General features: G+C 43.1%; 1 protein-coding gene across 13 annotated transcripts in view; it reads right to left on the reverse strand.

The window, feature by feature from the left end:
• PDE8B (phosphodiesterase 8B) overlaps positions 1 to 20,961 on the reverse strand; it is a 227,030-nt gene that overhangs the window by 98,650 nt on the left and 107,419 nt on the right. For 7 of the 13 annotated variants that reach the window (XM_044777977.2, XM_070517898.1, XM_070517903.1 and 4 more), the window contains exon 2: positions 3,961 to 4,020. In XM_044777977.2, the coding sequence (XP_044633912.1) occupies positions 3,961 to 3,987 (27 nt within the window). In that variant the 5' untranslated portion in view covers positions 3,988 to 4,020. The remainder of the gene's footprint in view (positions 1 to 3,960; positions 4,021 to 20,961) is intronic. The other 6 variants (XM_044777976.2, XM_070517895.1, XM_070517902.1 and 3 more) reach the window with 1 other exon arrangement.

The following is a 20,961-nucleotide window of genomic DNA, read 5'->3' on the forward strand; positions in this document are numbered from 1 at the left end:
AAGACCATACAACAATCAAGAACTTAGATATACATTAACACCACAGACTCACAATATCAGCAAATATTAACAAATATTGATAATATTGACATATCTACTGCAATAGAAACTGATAGATCATACAGTCAAAATCTAAGATAAGAGATGGCTTGAAGAGCATCATTAATAAAGTTGAATTCCTTCATTTATATATAGAATCCTGTATTCAAGGAATAGAGATACATCTTTTTAAAGGCTTTTTGTGGAAAATTTCAAAGCTGGCTCCATTACTGGCCACCAAACAAGTTGCCACAAACATCAAAGACTCAGTAGCAAAAGTATCAACGCGCTTCAGTGGATGAGGGAACGGACAGTCTTTTCAAAAAGTGGAGCTGGAACAGCTGAACATCAATATGGGCAAATAAAAACGAGCCTTGACCCCTATATCATATCATACACAAAAATGAACTTGTGACAGATTACAGATCTAAAATTAAAAGTTAAGAATAAAGTTTCTAGAAGAAAACATAAGAAGTTATCTTCACACCCTAGGAGTAGGTAAAGATTCTTAGAACACAGAAAACATTAACCACAAAAGTGATGAATTAGTCTATAACAAAATCAAAATTTTTGCTCGTCAAAAGCCAGAGTCATGAAGATGAATAGAAGAGCCATGGATTGGGAGAAAATATCCTCAAAATCTGACAAAGGACTTATAACATGAATATATAAAGATGTCCTACAATTCAACTTTTTAAAGATGACTAGAGATGGGCAGAAGACAACCAAACATTCAGAAAAGTAGAGGAATGACCAATAAGCAAATGAAAAAGTGCTCAACATTATTAATCATGGAGAAATGCAAATTTAAATCACCGTAAGATAGTACTACTCACCCACTAGATCAGCTCAAAGTAAAATACTGAAACATCAAATATCACCAAGCATTTGGAAGAACCAGAACTCTCATATTGCTCGCAGGAGTGTAAAATGATACAACCACTTTTATAAGATCTGGAAGTATCTTATAAAACCAAACACACTGTTGTTTTGGAGGTTCTAGCAGGACAATTAGGCAAAAAAATAAATAAAAGGTATTCAGATTGGAAAGGAAGTAGTAATGACATGATCTTGGATATAGAAAATCCTAAGGAATCCACAAAAAACTGTAAGAGCTAATAAATGAATTCAGCAAGGTTGCAGGATGCAAGATCAATATACAGAAATAATCTGTATTTCTATATAGTAACAATGAATGACCCAAAATGAAATTAAAGAAACAACTCCATTTATTACAGCATCAAAGACAAGAAAATATTTCAGGAATAAGTTTAACTAAAAAATAAAAGACATACACTGAAATCTTATAAAACGTCATTTTAAAGTTAAAGAAAATCTAAATAAATGGAAAGACACTTTATATTAATGGTTGAAAGACAAAACTGTTAACATAGTAACACTCCCAAAATTGATCTAGAGGTTCATGGCAATCAATATCAAAATCCCAAGCTGATTCACCTTCCCCCGTAGAAATTAATAAGCTGGTCCTAAAATCCATACAAAGATGCAAGGGACCCAGACAGCCAAAACAATCTTAAAAAATAAGAAAGTAGAGGAGGCCAGCCCAGTAGCAGAGCAGTTAAGTTCACACATTCTGTTTCTGTGGCCTGGGGTTTGCCAGTTTGGATCCTAGGCGTGCACCTACACACCGCTTATCAAGCCATGCTGTGGCAGACATCCCACATATTAAGTAGAGGAAGACGGGCATGGATATTAGCTCAGGGCCAATCTTCCTCAGCAAAAAAGAGGAGGATTGGTGGCAGATGTTAGCTCAGGGCTAGTTTTCTTCAAAAAAAAACATACAAACAAAAAAAGAAAGTTGGGGGACACACTTCAAAGCTACAGTTATCAAGACAGTGTGGTACTGGCATAAGACAGACATAAATCAATGGAATGGAACTGAGAATCCAGAAATAAACCCTCACAATTAGGGTCAGTTGATTTTTAACAAAGGTGCCAAGACAATTCAACAGGGAAAGAATATTCCTTTGCACAAATGCTGATGGAACAATGAGATATCTAAATGCAAAAGCATGAAGCCCTACCTCATGCCAATACATAAAAATTAACTCAACATGGATCACAGAGCTAAAAGTATAAACTCTTAGAAGAAAACAGAAAACTCATAGAGTAAATCTCTGTGACCTGAGACTAGCCAATGCATTCTTAGATGACACCAAATGATGTTGAATGAAAAATTAAAAAAAAATTTTAGAATGATGCCTACAGCACGACACCTTTCAAACAAAGCTTAAAATATTCAAAACAAGAGTAAATACTATGAATGGATGCATACATATGTAGAATAAATACACAAATATGTATCATAACTTTTCAGGAAAGGAGGTGGGCAAAGGGATAAATTAAGGGCTTTGCTGTAATCTTTTTTCTGAAAAAAACTTCTCTGAAACAAAGCACACTGCTGATATTTGATAAAAGTGAGTGTGGGTATATCCATGTGCATTTATGAATATTTGAAATTTTTTACAATTTGACAAATAACATTTTTAAAAGAATGAAACATCCTTATCATGAGCATTCATTGCCAGTACAGCACAGGGCAAAAATGAAGTTAAATTAAACCAACTGGTCCAAAACTACACTAATCCCCAAAAATATTTTAGAAATTGCTTTGGGAATAAACCCTGATATCAGATCCTTTGTCATTGCCTTTATTCAAATTGGAGTACAAAGTACGTGCCCCCAGAAAGATTACTGGAATTTTCCACTTATTTGTATTCTATACAAGTAGTTGGGGCTTATGTTTATTTTAGCGAAGTTTTTTCTCTCTCTGCTCCTAAATTTGTTTTCATCAAATTTTCCCAAGCTTAAATCTCTTTTGTTTTTTTCCTTCCCCTAGATTTGTATTTCCTTTTCTAAGCAACAGTAAAACATTATTTTCTTTTCCATTTGCTCATAAATCAAACAGCACATTTTCTTGGTTGGTTTTTCACTTTCATCTACATGTGGTTTGGTTTGTTTTTACATCTTTTCTGCATCTTCACTTACCCCAAGTAGAGGACAGGCTCCCAGGTGCTAACAAGCTAGTCTTTACAAGGAGGCTCGCTTCTTCAGGCCTACCAGAATAATGTCTATGCAGATGGGATTTCAGCAATTACTTAAAAGGGTACAAACCCCTCTCACACATGTTTCTCTGCAGGGGGCACAGGAAGCTGGAGGGGCTGCAGGGAGGACACAGTGGCTGTCACTGTCAGAACAAGGTCCATTCTGCAGGTCCCAGGCCTCGTTTCCCTGGAGCCAGTTCACTCCGTGTTTTAGAGCCCAGTAGGCTGCTTGGCTCAAGTCACACAGGTCTTTTGTCAGCTTCTCTTCCCAGCCAACAACAATTATCACTTACTGAGCGCCTTCCACGGCGAGGTAGAGTTCTAGGCACTCGATGTCATTTCACTTAACTCATAATTTCCTATGAGCGAGGCATTCTCATCTCCACTTTACAGACACTGGGTGGAGAAGTCAAGCAATGCATGCAAACTCACACAGCTGGTTAAAGGCAGAGCAGGATTGACACCCAGCTGTGACTCCTGGCAAAGCCCTGCCCTTCACCACACACGGCTGTGTCCCTTTCTGACTGCAGCAGGATGTGGAACAGACTAGATTTTTGGTGGAAGAATTGCTCTCCCTCACCATCCACCAGGCAATCCACTGTTAGGCTTATACGCAAGACACGGCAATGTTACAAGTCTTCAAGAAAACAATTTGAGTCCTCAAGTATGACACTAAAAGCAAGCATTTACAAACCCACACAAACATACACACTATGTATACACTATGCATGTAGGTACAGGCATCTATGTAGGGGCGAGGATGGTTATCTGCTGTGGTACCAGAAGAGCTCTCAGAGGGCGCTCACAGACCCACACGCTCTGAAACCGAAGCCCCTCCTGAGTGTCGGAGGCGTACCTGAATAGGATCTTGCGTCAGTCTCATGGGCCCAATCCGTACCTCTGCAGAAGAAACCTGCTAAAGAAAAGAGAGCATATGAGATGTGTCGAGTCAAGCCACACAAACTGACAAATCCTTCGTTACACAGGGACCTTATGCCACTTTACAGATGCTGAATAAAAGGATCCCATTTATTACTGACATGGAGACAGGTTACAAATCATCATGGACAGTACAAATCCCAGTTTTGTAAAAGAATTTACATTTCTATGCACTGACAGCATCTGGGAGGATGTACCCCCAATGCTAAGTGGTGGGATTGGGGGTTATTTTTACTTACTTACAATAAGTGTGTTTTACGCGAGAAAAAAAATTCAATAATTATTTACTGAGGACCCACTGTGTGCGGGCACCATGCGAGTCTATTATCCTGAAACTTCAAAAAAGAGTAAAAATGTCTTACAAATGTGGAAGCTAAAGCATTTCTATGGTTTCAGAGCTACTCCCATATTTAGATATTCTTATCTTCATGCTTTAATATGAAGAATAAACAGCTTCCTCTTGCCCACGTTTACCAGGAATAAGTTGCCCGTCTCAGGCTTAGCTCCTCCCCAGCCGCGGAGGCTAATCTTCCCCGTGACTCCAGGAATGAGTTTAGGTGTTCACTGACCCACACAGCCCCACACCATCCAACTGACTTTGGCTGCAAGCATCGAGCAAATATTTGCCTTATTTTTAATTACTTTACTTGGATTCCTAAAAATGACTTTTCTTTAAACAATTGGACCGAAGGTCTTGGCCTCACCTCCCTCGATCCAATTTTTTCTCTAAGAGGCTGCAGTCGCTTTGCCACTACTTGGAAGCTTATCCTGCATTCAACACACCGTGTGGGGCCCCTGTTAGTGGGTGGAGCACCTTCAGCAAGCATCAGAATTCAGAGGACCAGAGACCCCACAATGACTCAAGGGCCAAAGGAGGCTTTATCAGTTAAAAAACAAGAGAAGCAGGACTTTCTTTAAATTATACTTTTGAAGACTAAAAATTTCCCTTTCTCCTTTCTTCCCCTCTTCCCATGCTTAACTCCCCATATGCATGGTGTGAAATCTTCTTCAAAACGTGACCATAAGTCACTGACATCCTTCTCCTCTGTGAGGTTGATGCTCTCCCCGCACCATCTTGGCATCATTGTGTGAAGAAATGACACTAGGGGCTTTGGCCTCTCTCTAAACCAGCCAGAAGAAAACCTAAGAGCCCTCTATGACTGCTCACAAGGCTCCTGGCCCTCTGCAGTGGGTCTCAGGAGGGGAAAGTCGCTCTCTTCTTAGGGAGTCGACCTCCCGATGGTGGGTCCTTCCCACAGGCCTGTCATAACTACACCAACTCGGGGCCTCTAGTCCCTTAGCCCACAGACCAGGAACAAGTTCCTTCAGGGTCTCACTGCTGTCTTCAGGTAACAGTGACACATTCAAGTCAAGTGTGTAACTCTCTTATGTCTCTATTCTCTAAGTAAAACAATGTTCTGCGAGGTGTGTGTGCTGATATACAGCAGCCCCCAGTGTGTGTGCACAGCCGCAAGAATGACTCCGCTGGAGGAGGAAGGTCCCCCCTGTGCCACCAGGCCCCCAGGTGGCTCCATTCCAAAGGCAGTTTCTATTGTTTGAAACAAACATTGTCCTTCAAAAGCAGGACAACTGCCAGAATTTTGCTAAAAAGTGGATGATTAAGAAGAGAAACCAACTTGGTATAGTAAGATAAATCTGACTGATAATCCGGGACACCCTCTCCCTGGTTCACTGCATCCACCACACTCAGAAGCCCCCTCCAACAAGGCCACCGTTAGTGGTTTCTCCAGCAAAACTGGCTCCCAGGTCATCCAGGGGCAGAAAATAAACAAATGAAATAAACCCAAAAAAGTTTAAACGGAATAAGAAACAGTGACTTGTTTTGGAAGGCTAAGAGCCTGGGGGAAGGACCTGTGCTAGAAGGACACAGACTGTCCAAGACATGATAATTCACTCTTCACCCACACATGCCTGTATACTTCCTGAGTAACCACTATGAGCATGAAGTAGTTACATAGGCCATTTAAACTGCCAGGAGACGGTGTGATGACAGTGTCAGCGACCCCTAACCCCCTTCTGTCTCAAGTATTGTGACAGGCACTTTCACACGAGTGATCTCAGGGAGATAGGCAATGGCTACTGAGTGACGACATGGAGTTTTAAAAGCAACACTCAGGCTAGAAGGCATCCTTTTTCCTTCTACAGCTTTCTCCTATAGCTACAACAGTTCCCTGCCTGCATCCAGCATTCGAAGCTCTGCCTGAGCCAGCTCAGGTGGAAGGAAAGCAGAAACCAGGGGCAGAAGCACAAGGCTGGTGGACCCTCTCCAAGAGCCCTGCCTCTCACCTCCGGACCTGCTCCTCACCTATCTCCCCCCAGCCCCACTTCACGGTGCTCCCTCCCATGTCCTGGCTCTATTCCTCCACCGCCAGCTTGGGGCCTCAGTTTACCAGCTGCTGTAGTCCTGACCCACACTTTGCTTCTCGTCTCTGGGCTTGCATTTCCTTCCTGGGCTGGCCTCCCAGTCATCTGACCTTGGTTTCTGTGTCCAAGGGAGGTCAACTATCTCAACAGAACCCTGGGACGTGCCCGCTTCAGCTCTGAGGGCTGGGACGAGGCGGTGCCCCGCAGAGGAGGATCTGCAGCAGGTAGAGTCACGGAGAGCAGCAGCAGTTCGCAGAGTTCTATTTCTGACACAGGAGTCTTACTGCCTGCACTTCACCAACTTGTAAAAGAGCAACTATGAACAGAAACAGGAGACCATTTACTGATGCCTGTGTAGCAGAGCCAAGATTCTCTACTTCAAAGAGTGAACTTTGAGCAACTGCAGATGCACAGATCCTTAATTAGCATATTAGCTCCGATTCCAGGAAGCTCCCAAATTTGCCAAGGACACAGAAGCAAGAAGGGGCAGGGTCATAAGTAATATAATTCCAGCTCCCGAGAGGAGAGGAGGATGGGACAAGAGTGTGAAGAGATGCACACTTCCTAGCCACTCTGACCACAAAGCTTTCCCCAACACCCAAGGAGGAGGCATTGCTGACCGACAGCACAATATTAACTGCCCGACATTTATAGTGTGTTAAATACTTGTGCATACACATGTGTGTGCATGGTAACATACATGCATACATGCACGTAGCTGGCTCTCCAAGAGAAAAAGAGTCCTATTTCGTAGCATTTGTTGACTATATGGTATAAATACTTTCACCACAGCTGATCTTAAGCTAGCAACACAGGTCCCTGAATGCGCAGTTGGGGACGTATTTTCTCGTTCAGAGAGGGTCTCTGAGTGGCAAAGTCCTTCAGTCTTTGTTGATCTGCAAATGTCTATCACTCGCTCTCGTTTGATGGTTGAGCAGGATATAGAATTCTGGTTGACAGACATTTCCCGCAGACTGTGAAGTTGAAGGAAAGGAGATAATACTCCTGGTTTGGGAGGTGGGGAGATGAGGAAGGCTTCATGAAGACTTCACAGGTCACGAACAAAAAGAAGACAAGGAGCCTGGGTTAGGGAGGAGATTCTAGGCACACAGGAAAACAAGCAAAGGCATGGAGGCGAGAAGGCAAAGGTGCTCATGGTGGGGAGAGCAAGAGTCTAGAGAAGCTGGATCAGAGAGTGAGCGACGGCGAGGACTGGGAGGGGAGTGGACAGGAGCTCCCTTTTTATTCTGTAGGCACCAAACACACTGCAGGTTTTTGAGCAGAGGATTTACAGGATCAGATTTATGATGGGAAAATCAAACATTTGGTCTGCCTATGTTCAGGATAGACAAGAACAGAGATTTAGCAAAAACGAACAAAGATGCTGCTATGAGTAGGAACTACAGCCGTGAAAGCAAGTGGGCAAATATATCACGATGATCAAGAAAAAATTAGCAAACCCCAACACAGCCTGGCCTCATTTCAATGGAGAGGGAACTCCGAGATGAAGGCCAGCTGGTGCAGGGTAGGCAGAGGAAAGAGACAAAAGTTAAGGTCGGTAAGGCTGGCAGTTCACCTGTCACCGCACCACATTCTCAGGTGGAGACGCCACAGCTCTTGGTCGTCTCACCTTTGGGAATTTTGTTAAATAACCTGGAATCGAGTTTTAGAGCTTCCCTGAAACAAGAAGGAAGTGAGAATTCAGGAAGGCAAGTGTTGACCTGGGAAGGCCTTGCAACCCCATCCGCTCGGCACATTGACGCACCCTCCAGGCCCACTCCCACGCCCCCGCTCCCTGAAGGCTGGCAGCACCACGGTGGAACTCACGACTCACTCCCCTCAGCACTCCTCCTGGACTTCACAGCATCCACTTTATTACTCACTTAAATATCTTTCTTCTTGGCAAGACTGCAGGTTTCTTGAGGACACAGTCTCTGTCTTTTTCACAGTTTTATCCCCAGCATCTAGAAGGTGCTCAGTGAGTGCTTTGTGCAATTGAACTAAACTGCCCATACACAGACAGGGCTTCCATAACCTCCACCTTCCAAAAACAAGCTCAGAGCCTGAATCTTCCCCACCTCAACAACTTCTCTTTGGAAATCCTTCCTCCCCACCATCTACAGCACTGAGTGTTCCCACACGTGTGTATACACGTGCACTAGGGCAAACCCAACTTCACTTCTTGAGCGGGGCTCCGTGGTAAAGGTCATTTTTCACTCACAAAAGGGACCAGCTGTGGGCTCATGAATAGGCATTTTCAAATATCCTTAGCCAACTCTGCCTGCTGCCCTGTTAGCTCTGATTTTGAAACGGTATTTCAATTTCTCAAGGCATCCCCTGTCCACCCTCTACTCCGGGCCAGACTTCTGTCTTTATTCCTCTGAGCTCTGGGTAAGCACGGTCTTTGCCTTTTGCCTTCTAATGGGCCCATCCTGCCCTCCGGCTTCTGGTCAGAGAGGCACCAGCATTGCAGCCTCCACAGGCCCCACCCCGAGGAGGGGCATCCCTGCTCCAGCCTGGGAACCTCCTGTTTCCGCTCCCCAGGCCCGCTGCCCCCAGCGCATCCAGAATGCTTCCCTCCTCCTCATACACCTTCTCAGCCAAGGGCCTCGGTGGCTGGCTCTGCCCTCCCCCAGCCTCCAGCCTCAACTTGCTTTGATTCTGGCCAGGGCAGCACCTCCTGGCACCCTGGACACTCTGCCACCCTGGACATTTCAGCGCCCAACAGGCGGTCCTGCTCCTCTCTCACTTTCCTGCTTCCAATTCTCTGAGGCACAAGCTCTCAGCCCGGGCTTCATATCGAAGGACCTGGGGAACACTAAAAATTTATCAATGCCTGAGTCCTCCTTTAAGCCAAGGGATGCAGAATCTCTAAGGACAGGGCCCAGGCATCAGCATTTTAAATCTCCTCGGGTGCAACAGGGTTGAGAAGCACTAGTCTATTCCTCTGAGCAGACCTGTCTGCTGTCAGTGTCAGACTCTATGACACGTGCATTTGTTCAACAAGTATCAACAGAGCACTTACCTTGCGGAAGGCACCAAAACCCACCCAGACTGAGCCATCACACCGGAACCCACACACCCACAGAGTTTTTTTCCAGAAACCCCTCCAAAAACACAAGATTATCACTTAGGCAGGAGGAAATCATACTCCTTCACATGTGATGATTTATTTCCCCCAAATAGCATCCTTAAATTAGAATCAAAATAAAAGATTTCCCTTATAGTCTTTTTTTGTTACACACATACACATATGGAAGACTACTCATGGTCAGGAGATACTCACAGAGGGTGACATAGCCACTGACTTTGCGTTTTATGCTCTGCCGTTTAGAATATTACATTAATTTGGCAGCATGAGGTTTTATCACATAAATACAAACATACAAATATCTACTCATCAAAATATACAACCATAAAAGAAAAGATCGATTTGACTTTAAATTTTAAAACTTCTATTCACCAAAAACAAAATCAAAAGCAAAAACATTTTAGTAAAAGAGAAAAAAGGCAACAGCCTGAGAGCTGATACCTAAAATACAGGAAACCAACAAGTATTAGTAACCAGGACATACAATGAAATCTTTAAAAAAATCAATAAAAAGACAACCAAAAAGAAAGTTGGGCAAAAAATTGGAAGAGAAAATTCACAGAAGAGGAAATACAAGTATGAAGAGACGCTCAATCTTCAGTAATCAGGAAAATAAAAATTTTAAATTACAATGGGATACTATGTCACATCCAGTCATTTTTTTATATCAACAGAATGGTAGAATTAAGAAGTTGAACACTGGGGCCAGGCCAGTGACATAGTGGTTAAGTTTGCGTGCTCCACTTTGGTGGCCTGGGGTTTGCAGGTTTGGATCCTGGGCATGGATCTAGCACTGTTCATCAAGCCATGCTGTGGCGGCAACCCACATAAAGTAGAGGAAGACTGGCACAGATATTAGCTCAGGGACAATCTTCCTCAAGCAAAAAGAGGAAGACTGGCAGCAGATGTTAGCTCAGGGACAATCTTCTTCACACAAAAAAAGAAAAAAAAGAGTCAAATACTATCTAGCATGGGCAAGAGGGTAGACCCCCAGGAACTCATACATTGTGTGGGTGTGTAAACTGGTTCTGCCACTTTGACAAATCTTTTGGGGATTTCTAGTAAAGATGAAGAAGTGTATATCCTACAATCTACCTCCAACGTGAGTGGATCTCCAGGGTGTAATAAGGAGGCATTTACAAGAATCTCTGGAGCAGATATATAACAAAAACTTCAAAACAGGCTACTCCTCAATCCATTAACATCCATTGCCAAAAATTAATAAATCAAGAAATAGCCATACAATGGAGTATTATACAACAATGAAAAGGGGTCAACTAAAGCTATCCATTCAAAATGGATCAATTTCACAAACATCAAGTAAAAAATAAGTTTTAGAAAAATACATGCCTTAGAATACCACTTATATAAAGTTTTAAAATATTTAAAACAATACTGAATATAGTGTAGGAATATATTATAACAGTACAAAGAAATGCTTATAAATTCCCAGTTGAGGCAAGTGGTCCTGCTGGTAGAGAGGGTGATGTTTTCTAGGAAGAAAATGCCAGGGACTTCAACTATTGTTCATCATCTATTTTTTAAAGCAGGACAGAGTGAGTACATAGGTGTTTACTAAGTTATACTTTCTAGTTTGTTGTATATCTCAAATACTGCAAAATGCATTTAATTTTATTGGAAAAGTCTATTTTCTATTTTGGGGTTAATGTTAATTGAGCAGCAGCCATTATATAAATAGTCTACATAAAATGAATCCTGGAAAATTGGACTGGGACTCACGAGATCTTGCTCAAGATAAGTAACCACCCTGTGCCACAGTAAGACAAGAGGGGACTGATGAACCCCCACTTACGTCACCGCGGGTAACGGTCACAGCAACCCCACGTCTTCATGACTGAAGAAGTGAAAGCTCCAGCAAGGTTAAGCAGCTCACTCGAAGGGCTGGAGTTGAGATTTAAGCCTAGACTCGTCTCACTTGGAAGACCAAGCTCTTATTTATATATTCGCTTGTACCTCAGTTTGTTCCAGAAAGGTCTTAAGATGGTATACAAAGAGACTTCAGTTTTAAAATAATTTATGAATAAGACATGAAAGATCTGGCTGAGAAATAATGACCACAGGGAAGACGAGGCAAGTGGGGCGATCAGGATAGACGTCTGTCAGAGCCAACGCAGTCTGCAGCCAGGGCAAGAGCAAGATGCTCCCCTCCACCAGCCCCAGGCACTGGATGAGGCAGCGCTGCGTCTGACGATGCCCCCTACCCGTGCCCTCTCCCATTCCCACTGTCACTGTTGGTGACAAGGCTGTTCTTTCTGAAGTACTGCTGCCACACTCAGTGAGTCTTACTGGGAGAGCAGAGAAGAGGATGGCGTGCCCCACTGTGGCTGGAAAACACTGCCGTGAGAAGGGATGGAGGCCCCCTCTGGTTAGCGCCGAAGTGGTAGTTAAAAGATATCCAAGCAGGCATCCGAGATGCCATCGGATCCAAACACAGTCTAATGGAGAAGCCATCCCCTCCCCACAAACAACAGATGAAACAGACGTTATTCAGGCAACCTTATTCAGGCATGAGAAAAGAACTCAGCCTGAGATCAACTATGCATCAAAATGGAACAATAAAAAATAGTCTAGAACGCAACCCATGCGACGGTGAGTTCCCGGAGGAGGCCAGGACGGGGAAGCCTTAGAGAGCACTAGCTTCAGGGGAAAAAACCCCGGCTGCACTTCAATATTATGATCATGTCAAAAGGCTTCACACCACACATGCAGTGCAGAATGGAGGCATGGAGCGTCCACAACGTCACAATTTAGTCACCATGTCACCAGGCCAAGTGTGTGTAAACACAACACCACTCCCAGATTCCAAAGGTCAAACCTAGGGTCTGAGTTGGAGGACAGAGGAATTTAAAGGCAACCGCAAAATGTGACATCCCTGAACTAACTTCCTTCCTTTTATTAGGGATATTACTGATAATAGAAACTGCCAGATGACTTCAAGCGTTTAAAATTACATTGTATAACAGAGGACAAGCAAAGAACAGTAGATCTCTGATTATTCAGGAGGCAATTATCCAGATTGTGGAAAAACCCAAGCACTTCTGATGCTCTCCCATCCTGCTTTCTGCCTTCTCCATAACGCTAAATGAAGATGGGAGAAAGCGGGAGAGAGGACATTAAAAAATCAGTCAGTTTTGCTAGATGGTCAGCAGTTCTGGTAAATAGATTTGATGGGCAAGGAAACAGAAAACATCTGCTAAAAATGCGTTTTAGAGATTTCCTGTGGACTTCAATTATCCACGCTGCCTCTGCCCTCAGTTTTATCACTGATACCTAGAATTGCCTTAGAGAACCAAGAGCCAAACGTCTGCCCTGCCTGGCTCAGGAGAATCTCACACGAGGGTCCTGGTGACTCTGAAGCAACTCTGGATTTTTAGCCACGTCTGGTACCACACCAGAACTCAACTACACTCGCTTTCCTGACTCTGGTGACTCAGGGCCACTCACACCGGGGGGACTGCAACCGTCAGACCCCGAGTCCACGGATCGTGTGGACATCAGGAGTAACGAGTTAGTGACGAGCGCTGACTCCCATTTAAAAACTAATCTCATGTCAATAAATCCCATTTAAAAAAAGTAGCTCATGAGAAGTCACCCACAAAATGCAAATGCCTACTTTTTTGAGAAGGAATTGTACGTAACTTGGCAAAAACAATGATTTCCAAATGGTTATGCATAAAAATCCTATAGATGGAAACCCTAAGTGAAGCACCATACAATGAAAAGCTCACCATTTCTAAAAGCTTAGCATACATGACAGTGCCGCGGGAACCAGCAGGCTCACCTGGAAGGTCTCCCCAGGGCCCTGCCCGCCCCCGTTCACCTAACAGAGGTGCACGCGTGGCAGGCTGGTCCCCACTGCGCCTCGGCCCGCTGATTCTACAGTGACTTACATCAAAAGCCAACGTGACAACACCCACAATCTGAGTCCTTGTTTTTTTAAAATAATATCTTTTAAAATTCAGGGAAGAGGACAAGGGAGCACCATGAAGGTGGAGGTGGCCTCTTCATCTGCATGTGGCTGAGCTGAGGAAGGGCTCCCACAGCAGCACCCTCCTCCTTTCTCCCAGAAACCCAGAGAGGCAGAAAGGGTTACAGAACGAATGTGTCCACTGGTGGAGAAAAAAATGGAAAACTCTCAAGCACAGAAAAAGACTCAGTAAGTTCCAAAAGACCACTTTCCATTCAACCCAAGAACGTTTCTTCAAAAAAGAGGTTCAAACTTACAACCTGTCTTGGATCCACTCACACTTTCCTCCTCTCTCGACTGGAGAACAGGCTGAATAACACACTCTCATCTGACAGAGGAATGCAAGTGAGAGGCTCCCTTCTATTCTTGCTCTAAAGCTCTGCCCCTGGCTCATCCTGATGAGCCTCAAGCTCCCACCTTTTGTCACCCAAGGCGTTAAAATACCTTCATCAGAGAGCACAGCGCTCTGCAACCAACTCAATAATGGTGGTAAGGAACAAGCCAGAGGAACCTGCAGGGTGCTACGGGAACCCAGGCAAGACGCATTTAGCTACATCTGGGAATTCAGGTGAACTTCCAGGAAATCACACCAGAGCTCACTGATGAAGGAGCGAATGAGCCAGGTGAAGAGTGGTGGAAGGGGCATTTCAGGCCAATGGAACACCATGAGGAAAGGCAAAGAACAGAGTTCATGTGGACAACCACAAGCAACGTGGGTCTGCGGATGGGGGTGACAGGGCTGGAGAGGGAGGAAGGAGCCAGTCACAGGTCAAGGTCTTGCCATGGTGTGAAGCTGGGGCTTACTAGGAGGACAAAGGTATAGCACTGTTGGATTAGCATTTAGCTGGATCATTCTGGTTGAAGCGTGGATAGACTAAGGGGGTCAAGACTGGAAGACCAGAGATCAGAAAGGAGCTCTTGTGATGACCTAGCCCAGTGGTTCTCAAAGTGTGGTCCCTGGACCAGCAGCATCAGCATCACCCAGGACTTATTAGAAATGGACAATCTTAAGCTCATCTGGACCTGCTGAATCAGAAGCTCTGAGGGTGGGCCCAGCAATGTGTGTACTGATGTCGCCCTCCAGGTGACTGATCCTGCTAAAGTTTGAGAAGCACTGATACAGACAAGAGACAATGAGCGCCTGCACTAGGAGCAGTGGTAGAAGATAGAGAGAAGTCAATGAATTAGAAGCAGATACAGGTCATAAAATCAACTGAGACACGTGTGGGCAAGGAAGAGCAAGGCAAGGGAAGTTGATGGATTTGGGTTTGAATGACTGGGTGGGTCATTCAAAAACTGGCTGTCAGGAAAACAGGAGGTCAAAGAGGCTTATGGGGGATGATGAGTAAAGTGCTAGACATGCAGATCCTCTGGGCCACCCAACCTGCCAGGCTGTGGGATACGTGAGTAGGCAGCTCAGGGACAGCGACATCAGCACAGAGGAGAGGCAGTGAAAACCATGCCATCACTCAGAGCAGGAAAAGCTCTGGAGACACCAGCATCAGATGGCGGAGGAGAGGCAGAGAAGTCTACATAAGGGCTGGAAGAAGCATAAAGAGAAGAAAAAGGGAAGCAAGCTGATGCTCTCAGAACCTCAGTTACTTCCACAGGGCATAGCTAAGTAGGCTTTGGCCCCCTAACTTAATATTAGGGTATCTATCTACATGGGGGTCTAGTGGTTAAGATTTGGTGCTCTCACTTCCACAGCCTGGGTTTCTTTCCTAGCCAGAGAACCACATCACTCATCTGTTGGGTGTCATACTGTGGCAGGTGTGTGTTGCTGTGATGCTGAAAGCTATGCCACCTGGATTTCAAATACCAGCAGGGTCACCCATGGTGGACAGGTTTCAGCAGAGCTTCCAGACTAAGACAGACTAGGAAGAAGGACCTGGCCACCCAATCCCGAAAAAATTGACCATGAAAAACCTATGACCAGCAGCAGAGCATTGTCTGATATTGTGTGGGAAGGTTCAAGAAGATGGTGCAGAAACCATGCAGGGTTCTGCTCTGCTGTACACAAGGTCACTAGGAGTTGGAATCCACTCCACAGCACTAACAATAAATTTATTTACACAACTCACTATAATCAATAAGAGAAAATCAATACATGATCATCTCAGGAGATGCCAAGATGGCCTTTTAATAAAATTCAACATTCATTTAAAAAATTCCTTTACCCATAGTCTCCCCAATATCCATTCCCACCTTGTCTCTTTCCAGCGATCACCGACTCCTGTTTGGGAATCTATGTGGTTCTAAAGAAAACATGAGTTTATGTGAAAATGGCTAAGCATTTAATTTCCCTGGCTCTACAGTGACTGGTTAGGGGTAGCCAAGTGACTTAGGCTGCCTCAGAGTTTTATCTCAGGATTTTGCTAGCAATGCTGAGAAAAGACTGTTTCTCTCTCTCTCTGTCTCTCTCTCTCATTTACTTCTCCCTGGTTGTCAATAGAAACATACAGCCATAACATCTTGATACCACGTGAGAAGGTCACAACACCATGGAAAGCAGAGTGGAGAAACGGAAAGAAATCAGATCTTTTGTTAACATCACCAAACCACCAGATTAAGCCTTGGCCAAAGCCGTTTCTACCTCTGGACTTTTGAGTTATGTGAGCCAATAAATTGCCTTTTATTGCTGAAGTAATAAAATTGCTTAAGCAAGACTTCATAAGCTTTTCTATGCTTAACAAGGAAAGAATCCCAATGGAAACAAATGGTTTCCTCTTGTTGATATTAGAGAGAGATCAGATAATATGTATTCTTTGGGTGGAGAATAGGCCACACAAGTTACACATATTGGTGTGTGGCTTCCCAAAAGGAGGGATATGAAACAATAACAACCCAAACAACTAGAGTTAAGACCCACACCTGGGCAGAGGAGAACTGGCATTCCAGCTGAGGGATAACAGAGCTCCTTTTCACAGCTGTCTTTGGGCCAAGAACACTTATGGAATTCCAGGAAAACCAGAGGTCTGAACACAAGCTAATGCCACCTAAGGTCTCACATGCCAGCCCCCAGGCCTGGGGTCAGAGCTTCTCCAGGTACACAGGTTATCAGGAAATTTCTCAAGAGGGGTTCATGAGAAATTCACTCCCTGAGTTCCGGCACGTTCAAACAATTTGTGTGTGGTTTTTATATTTGAAGGTCAGTTTGGCTGGATATAGAATAATTGGCTCATTCTTTCTTTTCTAGATTAAATTTAGCATGTTTATCTATTGTCTCCTGGCTTTAAGCATTGCTATCAAGGCCTGATGCCAATCTGATTTTCTTTCCCTTGAAAATGACTTGGTCTTTCTGCCTGGATGCCCAAAAAGATTTCTTTTTTTCTTGATGGGCAATTATATTACCAGAATATGTATTGGTGTTATCTATTCTGGATCAATTTTCCAAGTACATAATGTACCCTTTCTGTAGGTGGGTTCCAGTCTTTTTCCAGGAAGGTTTTCTTCCCTTTATTTTTTTAATATATTTTCTATTTCATTGATTCGATTTTCATTTTTTCAGACATATAGATATATAGATATTGCCTTTGACTATCTTCCATATCTATCGCTTTCTCTCAAATCTTTTATTTCCCTTTTGTGTTTTCCTTCTTTCCAACTTTTCTTTCCCTTATGGTGTTTTCTGCAGTGTTTATTCATTCTTATATACTTCCAGTTTGATCTTCATTTTTCAGATTTTTTTTGCCTTTCTTTCTTTTCTGAGTTAACTCTCTTTTTCATATGTTTCTGTTGTCTAATCATTTAATCTGTGTTTTTTTAATCTGGATTCATCCCGCTCTTTCACAACTTTTAACTATTTCCTCAATTTCTTTCAGCTCTTTTTGAAACATTAGGTTGCAGTTTCTTCTCTATTTTGTGGGCATGCTTTTCTCATGTGCCTTCATTGTCCGCCAGCCAGAAGCTGTGAAGCCCCCTCCAATTTTGGCCATTGTTCTCAAATCAACATACCAAGCCCTCCACTCCTAGTGGGACCACCCCCCATGGGGAAGAGTGCCTGAGGGCGGTGTCAGGCTTCAGTCTTCCAGCTGCTTCTTCCTGAACAGTTCCCTGTGACTGTCGGTGGTTTTGCCCTAATTGCTCATATTTTGAAGTTTTATAGACATACTCTGATAGTTTTGTAAAAGAGGCTACTTGTGGGTTGTCTGCTTCACTAACACTACGGCTCTGCCTGGTTTTAGGAGAAGATTTAAGGGGATTAAAAAATGATGTCATAAAAGCAGGACCCATGAAAGAAAAATTGGTAAGCCAGACTTTATCAAAACTAAAAACTTCAGCTTTTAAAAAGACAGTGAAAAGAATGAAAAGATAAGTCATGGATAGGAAGTCAAACACGTATCTGATAAAGGGCTTGCATCCAAAATATACAAAGACATATATATATACAAAGAACCCTAAAACTCAACAATAAGAAAATAAACAACCCAATTTAAAAATGGGCAAAATACCTGGACCTCACCAAAGAAGATATACAGACGGCAAACAGCATATGCAAAGATGCTCAGCATCATCTGTTACCAGGGAATTGCAAATTAAAACAATGAGATACCACTGCATACCCATTAGAATGGCTAAAATTAAAAAAACTGACAATTCCGGGGCCAGCCCAGTGGCGCAGCAGTTAGGTTCACACGTCTGTGTCTTGGCGGCCCAGGGTTTGCCAGTTCGGATCCTGGGTGCGGACATGGAACCACTTGACAAACGCCACGCTGTGGTAGGCATCCCACGTATAAAGTTGAGGAAGATGGGCACGGATGTTAGCTCAGGGCCAGTCTTCCTCAGAAAAGAGAGGAGGATTGGCAGTAGTTAGCTCAGGGCTAGTCTTCCTCAAGAAAAAAAAAAAAATTAGGGGGCCAGCCCCGTGGTTAAGTTCGAGCGTTCCGCTTTGGTGGCCCAGGATCTTGCCGGTTCATATCCTGCGTGTAGACATGGCACTGCTCATCCAGCCAGGCTGAGGCGGCATCCCACATGCCACAAGTGGAAGGACCCACAACTAAAACAATATGTAACTATGTACTGGGGAGCTTTGGGGAGAAAAAGGGAAAAAAATAAAATCTTAAAAAAAAACTGACAATGCCAATTGCTGGCGAGGATGCATAGTAACATTTGTTTAAAATAGCAAAAACAAAAACAAAAACCTTGGGAATAAATTCTTTCTTTCAAACATTTCTTCAACAAATGGTTACTAAGAACCTACTATGTTCCAGTCACTGGGGGGAAAAAACGCTCACTGCTATAGAAGCTAAGATACGGCTAGATCTAGTTTTGAACTCAGACTTCCTGACTCCAGAACCTGGACTTTCATACGTGGTATTACATGCCTAGACAAAGTGTCATCAAAGAGAGATGAAATGAATGGAGCGATAGGCTGCATTCTTAGATGGGATGTCAGTATGAAAAAGATGTCAGGGGCCGGCCCTGTGGCACAGTGGTTAAGTGCGCACATTCTGCTTCAGTGGCCTGGGGTTTGTGGGTTCGGATCCCGGGTGCGGACATGGCACCGCTCGACAGGCCCTGCTGTGGCAGGCGTCCCACATATAAAAAGTAGAGGAAGATGGGCACAGATGTTAGCTCAGGGTCAGTGTTCCTCAGCAAAAAAAGAGAAGGATTGGCAGCAGTTAGCTCAGGGTTAATCTTCCTCAAAAAAAAAAAAAAAAAAAAAAAAAGATGTCAAATCTCCACTAAATTAATCAATATATAAATTACTATAAATATCCTGGCACAACTTTTTTAACTTGTGAAATGATTCCCAAATCCATGTAGAAGAATGACTGCCCGCAACTGGTTAAAAAAATTATGAAGGAAGAATTATGAGTATTCTGCTCTACCAGATGTAACAGACTTCAAAGATACAACTACCAAATCAGCGTGGTTCTAGCAGAGAGTCAATGAAAGATAAGAGAAAGCCTAGGAACACAGGCACGAACATATATGCCCAAATATATATATATATATTTTCTGTTCCTAAGCTTTCTGTTATCTTTCACTGATCTCCCTGCTAGAACCACACTATTTTAGAAGTATAATTTTAGTAAACAAGAAAAGTGTCATTCTATATCAGTGGGGAAGAAGTGGATAATTCAATAATTTCATTAATAATATGATAATTGGTTAATGTGGAGAAAAGTTAAGTCTGATTCATGCATTATGACATATATCCAAGTTACTTCCAGACAGATTACAATTTTAAATGGGAAAAAAAAAAACCCATGAGAATATTGAAAAAAAATATAGGTGAATACTTACATCATTCAAGGGTCTGGAAGGTCTTGCTAAGAATAACGGCAAAGACATAAACACTGAAGGATGATTGTTAGATTTTTACTAATAACAATAAATAAATAAAAAGGTATAATAAATATAAAAATACAAAACAATGTTAGTAATATATGAAAGAAAAGGAGTTGGCTTCCTTATCAGTTTTCAAAAACTCTAATAAAGACAATTATAAAAAGGCAAGCATCCCAATTTAAAATGGGTCAAGTAAAGGATAGGCAATTCACAAAACAAATGTTCAAATAGGCTGTAAAAATTATGCAACAATGCTCAGCCCCCCTGGCAATCCAAAAATGCAAATTAAAACTAGATTCCACTTTTTGTTCATCAAATTCCAAAGCTTTTACAGTGATCATCCCCAGTGCTGTTGAAGGTCTGGAGAAATCAATATTTGCCTTCCAGAAGGGAGAGGAAAATTGTCCCAGTGACTCTGGACCCCTTAAAACACACCAAATGCCTTCCTGGGCCTTGGTAACTTAAATGGTTAGAACCTTAAAATGTGTTTGAAACTCTCAACTGCTGTCCCCTTTCCTGTTTATACATCTACCATGATATTTAGCTCATAATAATTTCATTGCCGTAACCAGAAACTGTCAGGGGCAGGACCCTATAGGACAGATGCTAACTCCATCTGACCAGTTACAGGACCAGTAAATGATCAGCTGTGAGAGAATGCATTCCAGCACCCAACGCCTAACTCCATGCTAAAACCAAGACTCACAGATATTTGGTGAGTGGGTGTTTAATACATCATTAAAAAGCTGAAAAAGCCCTCGGTAAATGGAAGATTACTCTGTTCCTTGGCACAAAATGCAGGCTGCTGGAGAAGTAAAGCTGCCAATGTTGCTATTTGGTAAAACGTTTTTGATAACATCAAATCTGGAATTCCTTTCCCCCATGTGTAACTAACGGGTAATAATACATGCCCCATGGAGAGGGCTGATGCCAGGCCTGTATTATTCATGGATATATCTCCAATGCTTGGCACAACAGGCCATCAACTGATAAATGAGAGATATTATGATGATGATCTCTCATTTATCCTTTTCGAAAATCCTTACTGTGCCCCACAGTGGGCCAGAAACTAAATAGGTGGCTTGCATTTATTATCTAACTTAATAAGCCAGATCATCACAGCATAAGCTCTTTCTTTTGCTTGCATCAAAATGTAGTCC

This window comes from Equus asinus, chromosome 9, assembly GCF_041296235.1.
Source record: "Equus asinus isolate D_3611 breed Donkey chromosome 9, EquAss-T2T_v2, whole genome shotgun sequence".
In the NCBI taxonomy this organism is placed as follows: Eukaryota; Metazoa; Chordata; class Mammalia; order Perissodactyla; family Equidae; genus Equus; species Equus asinus.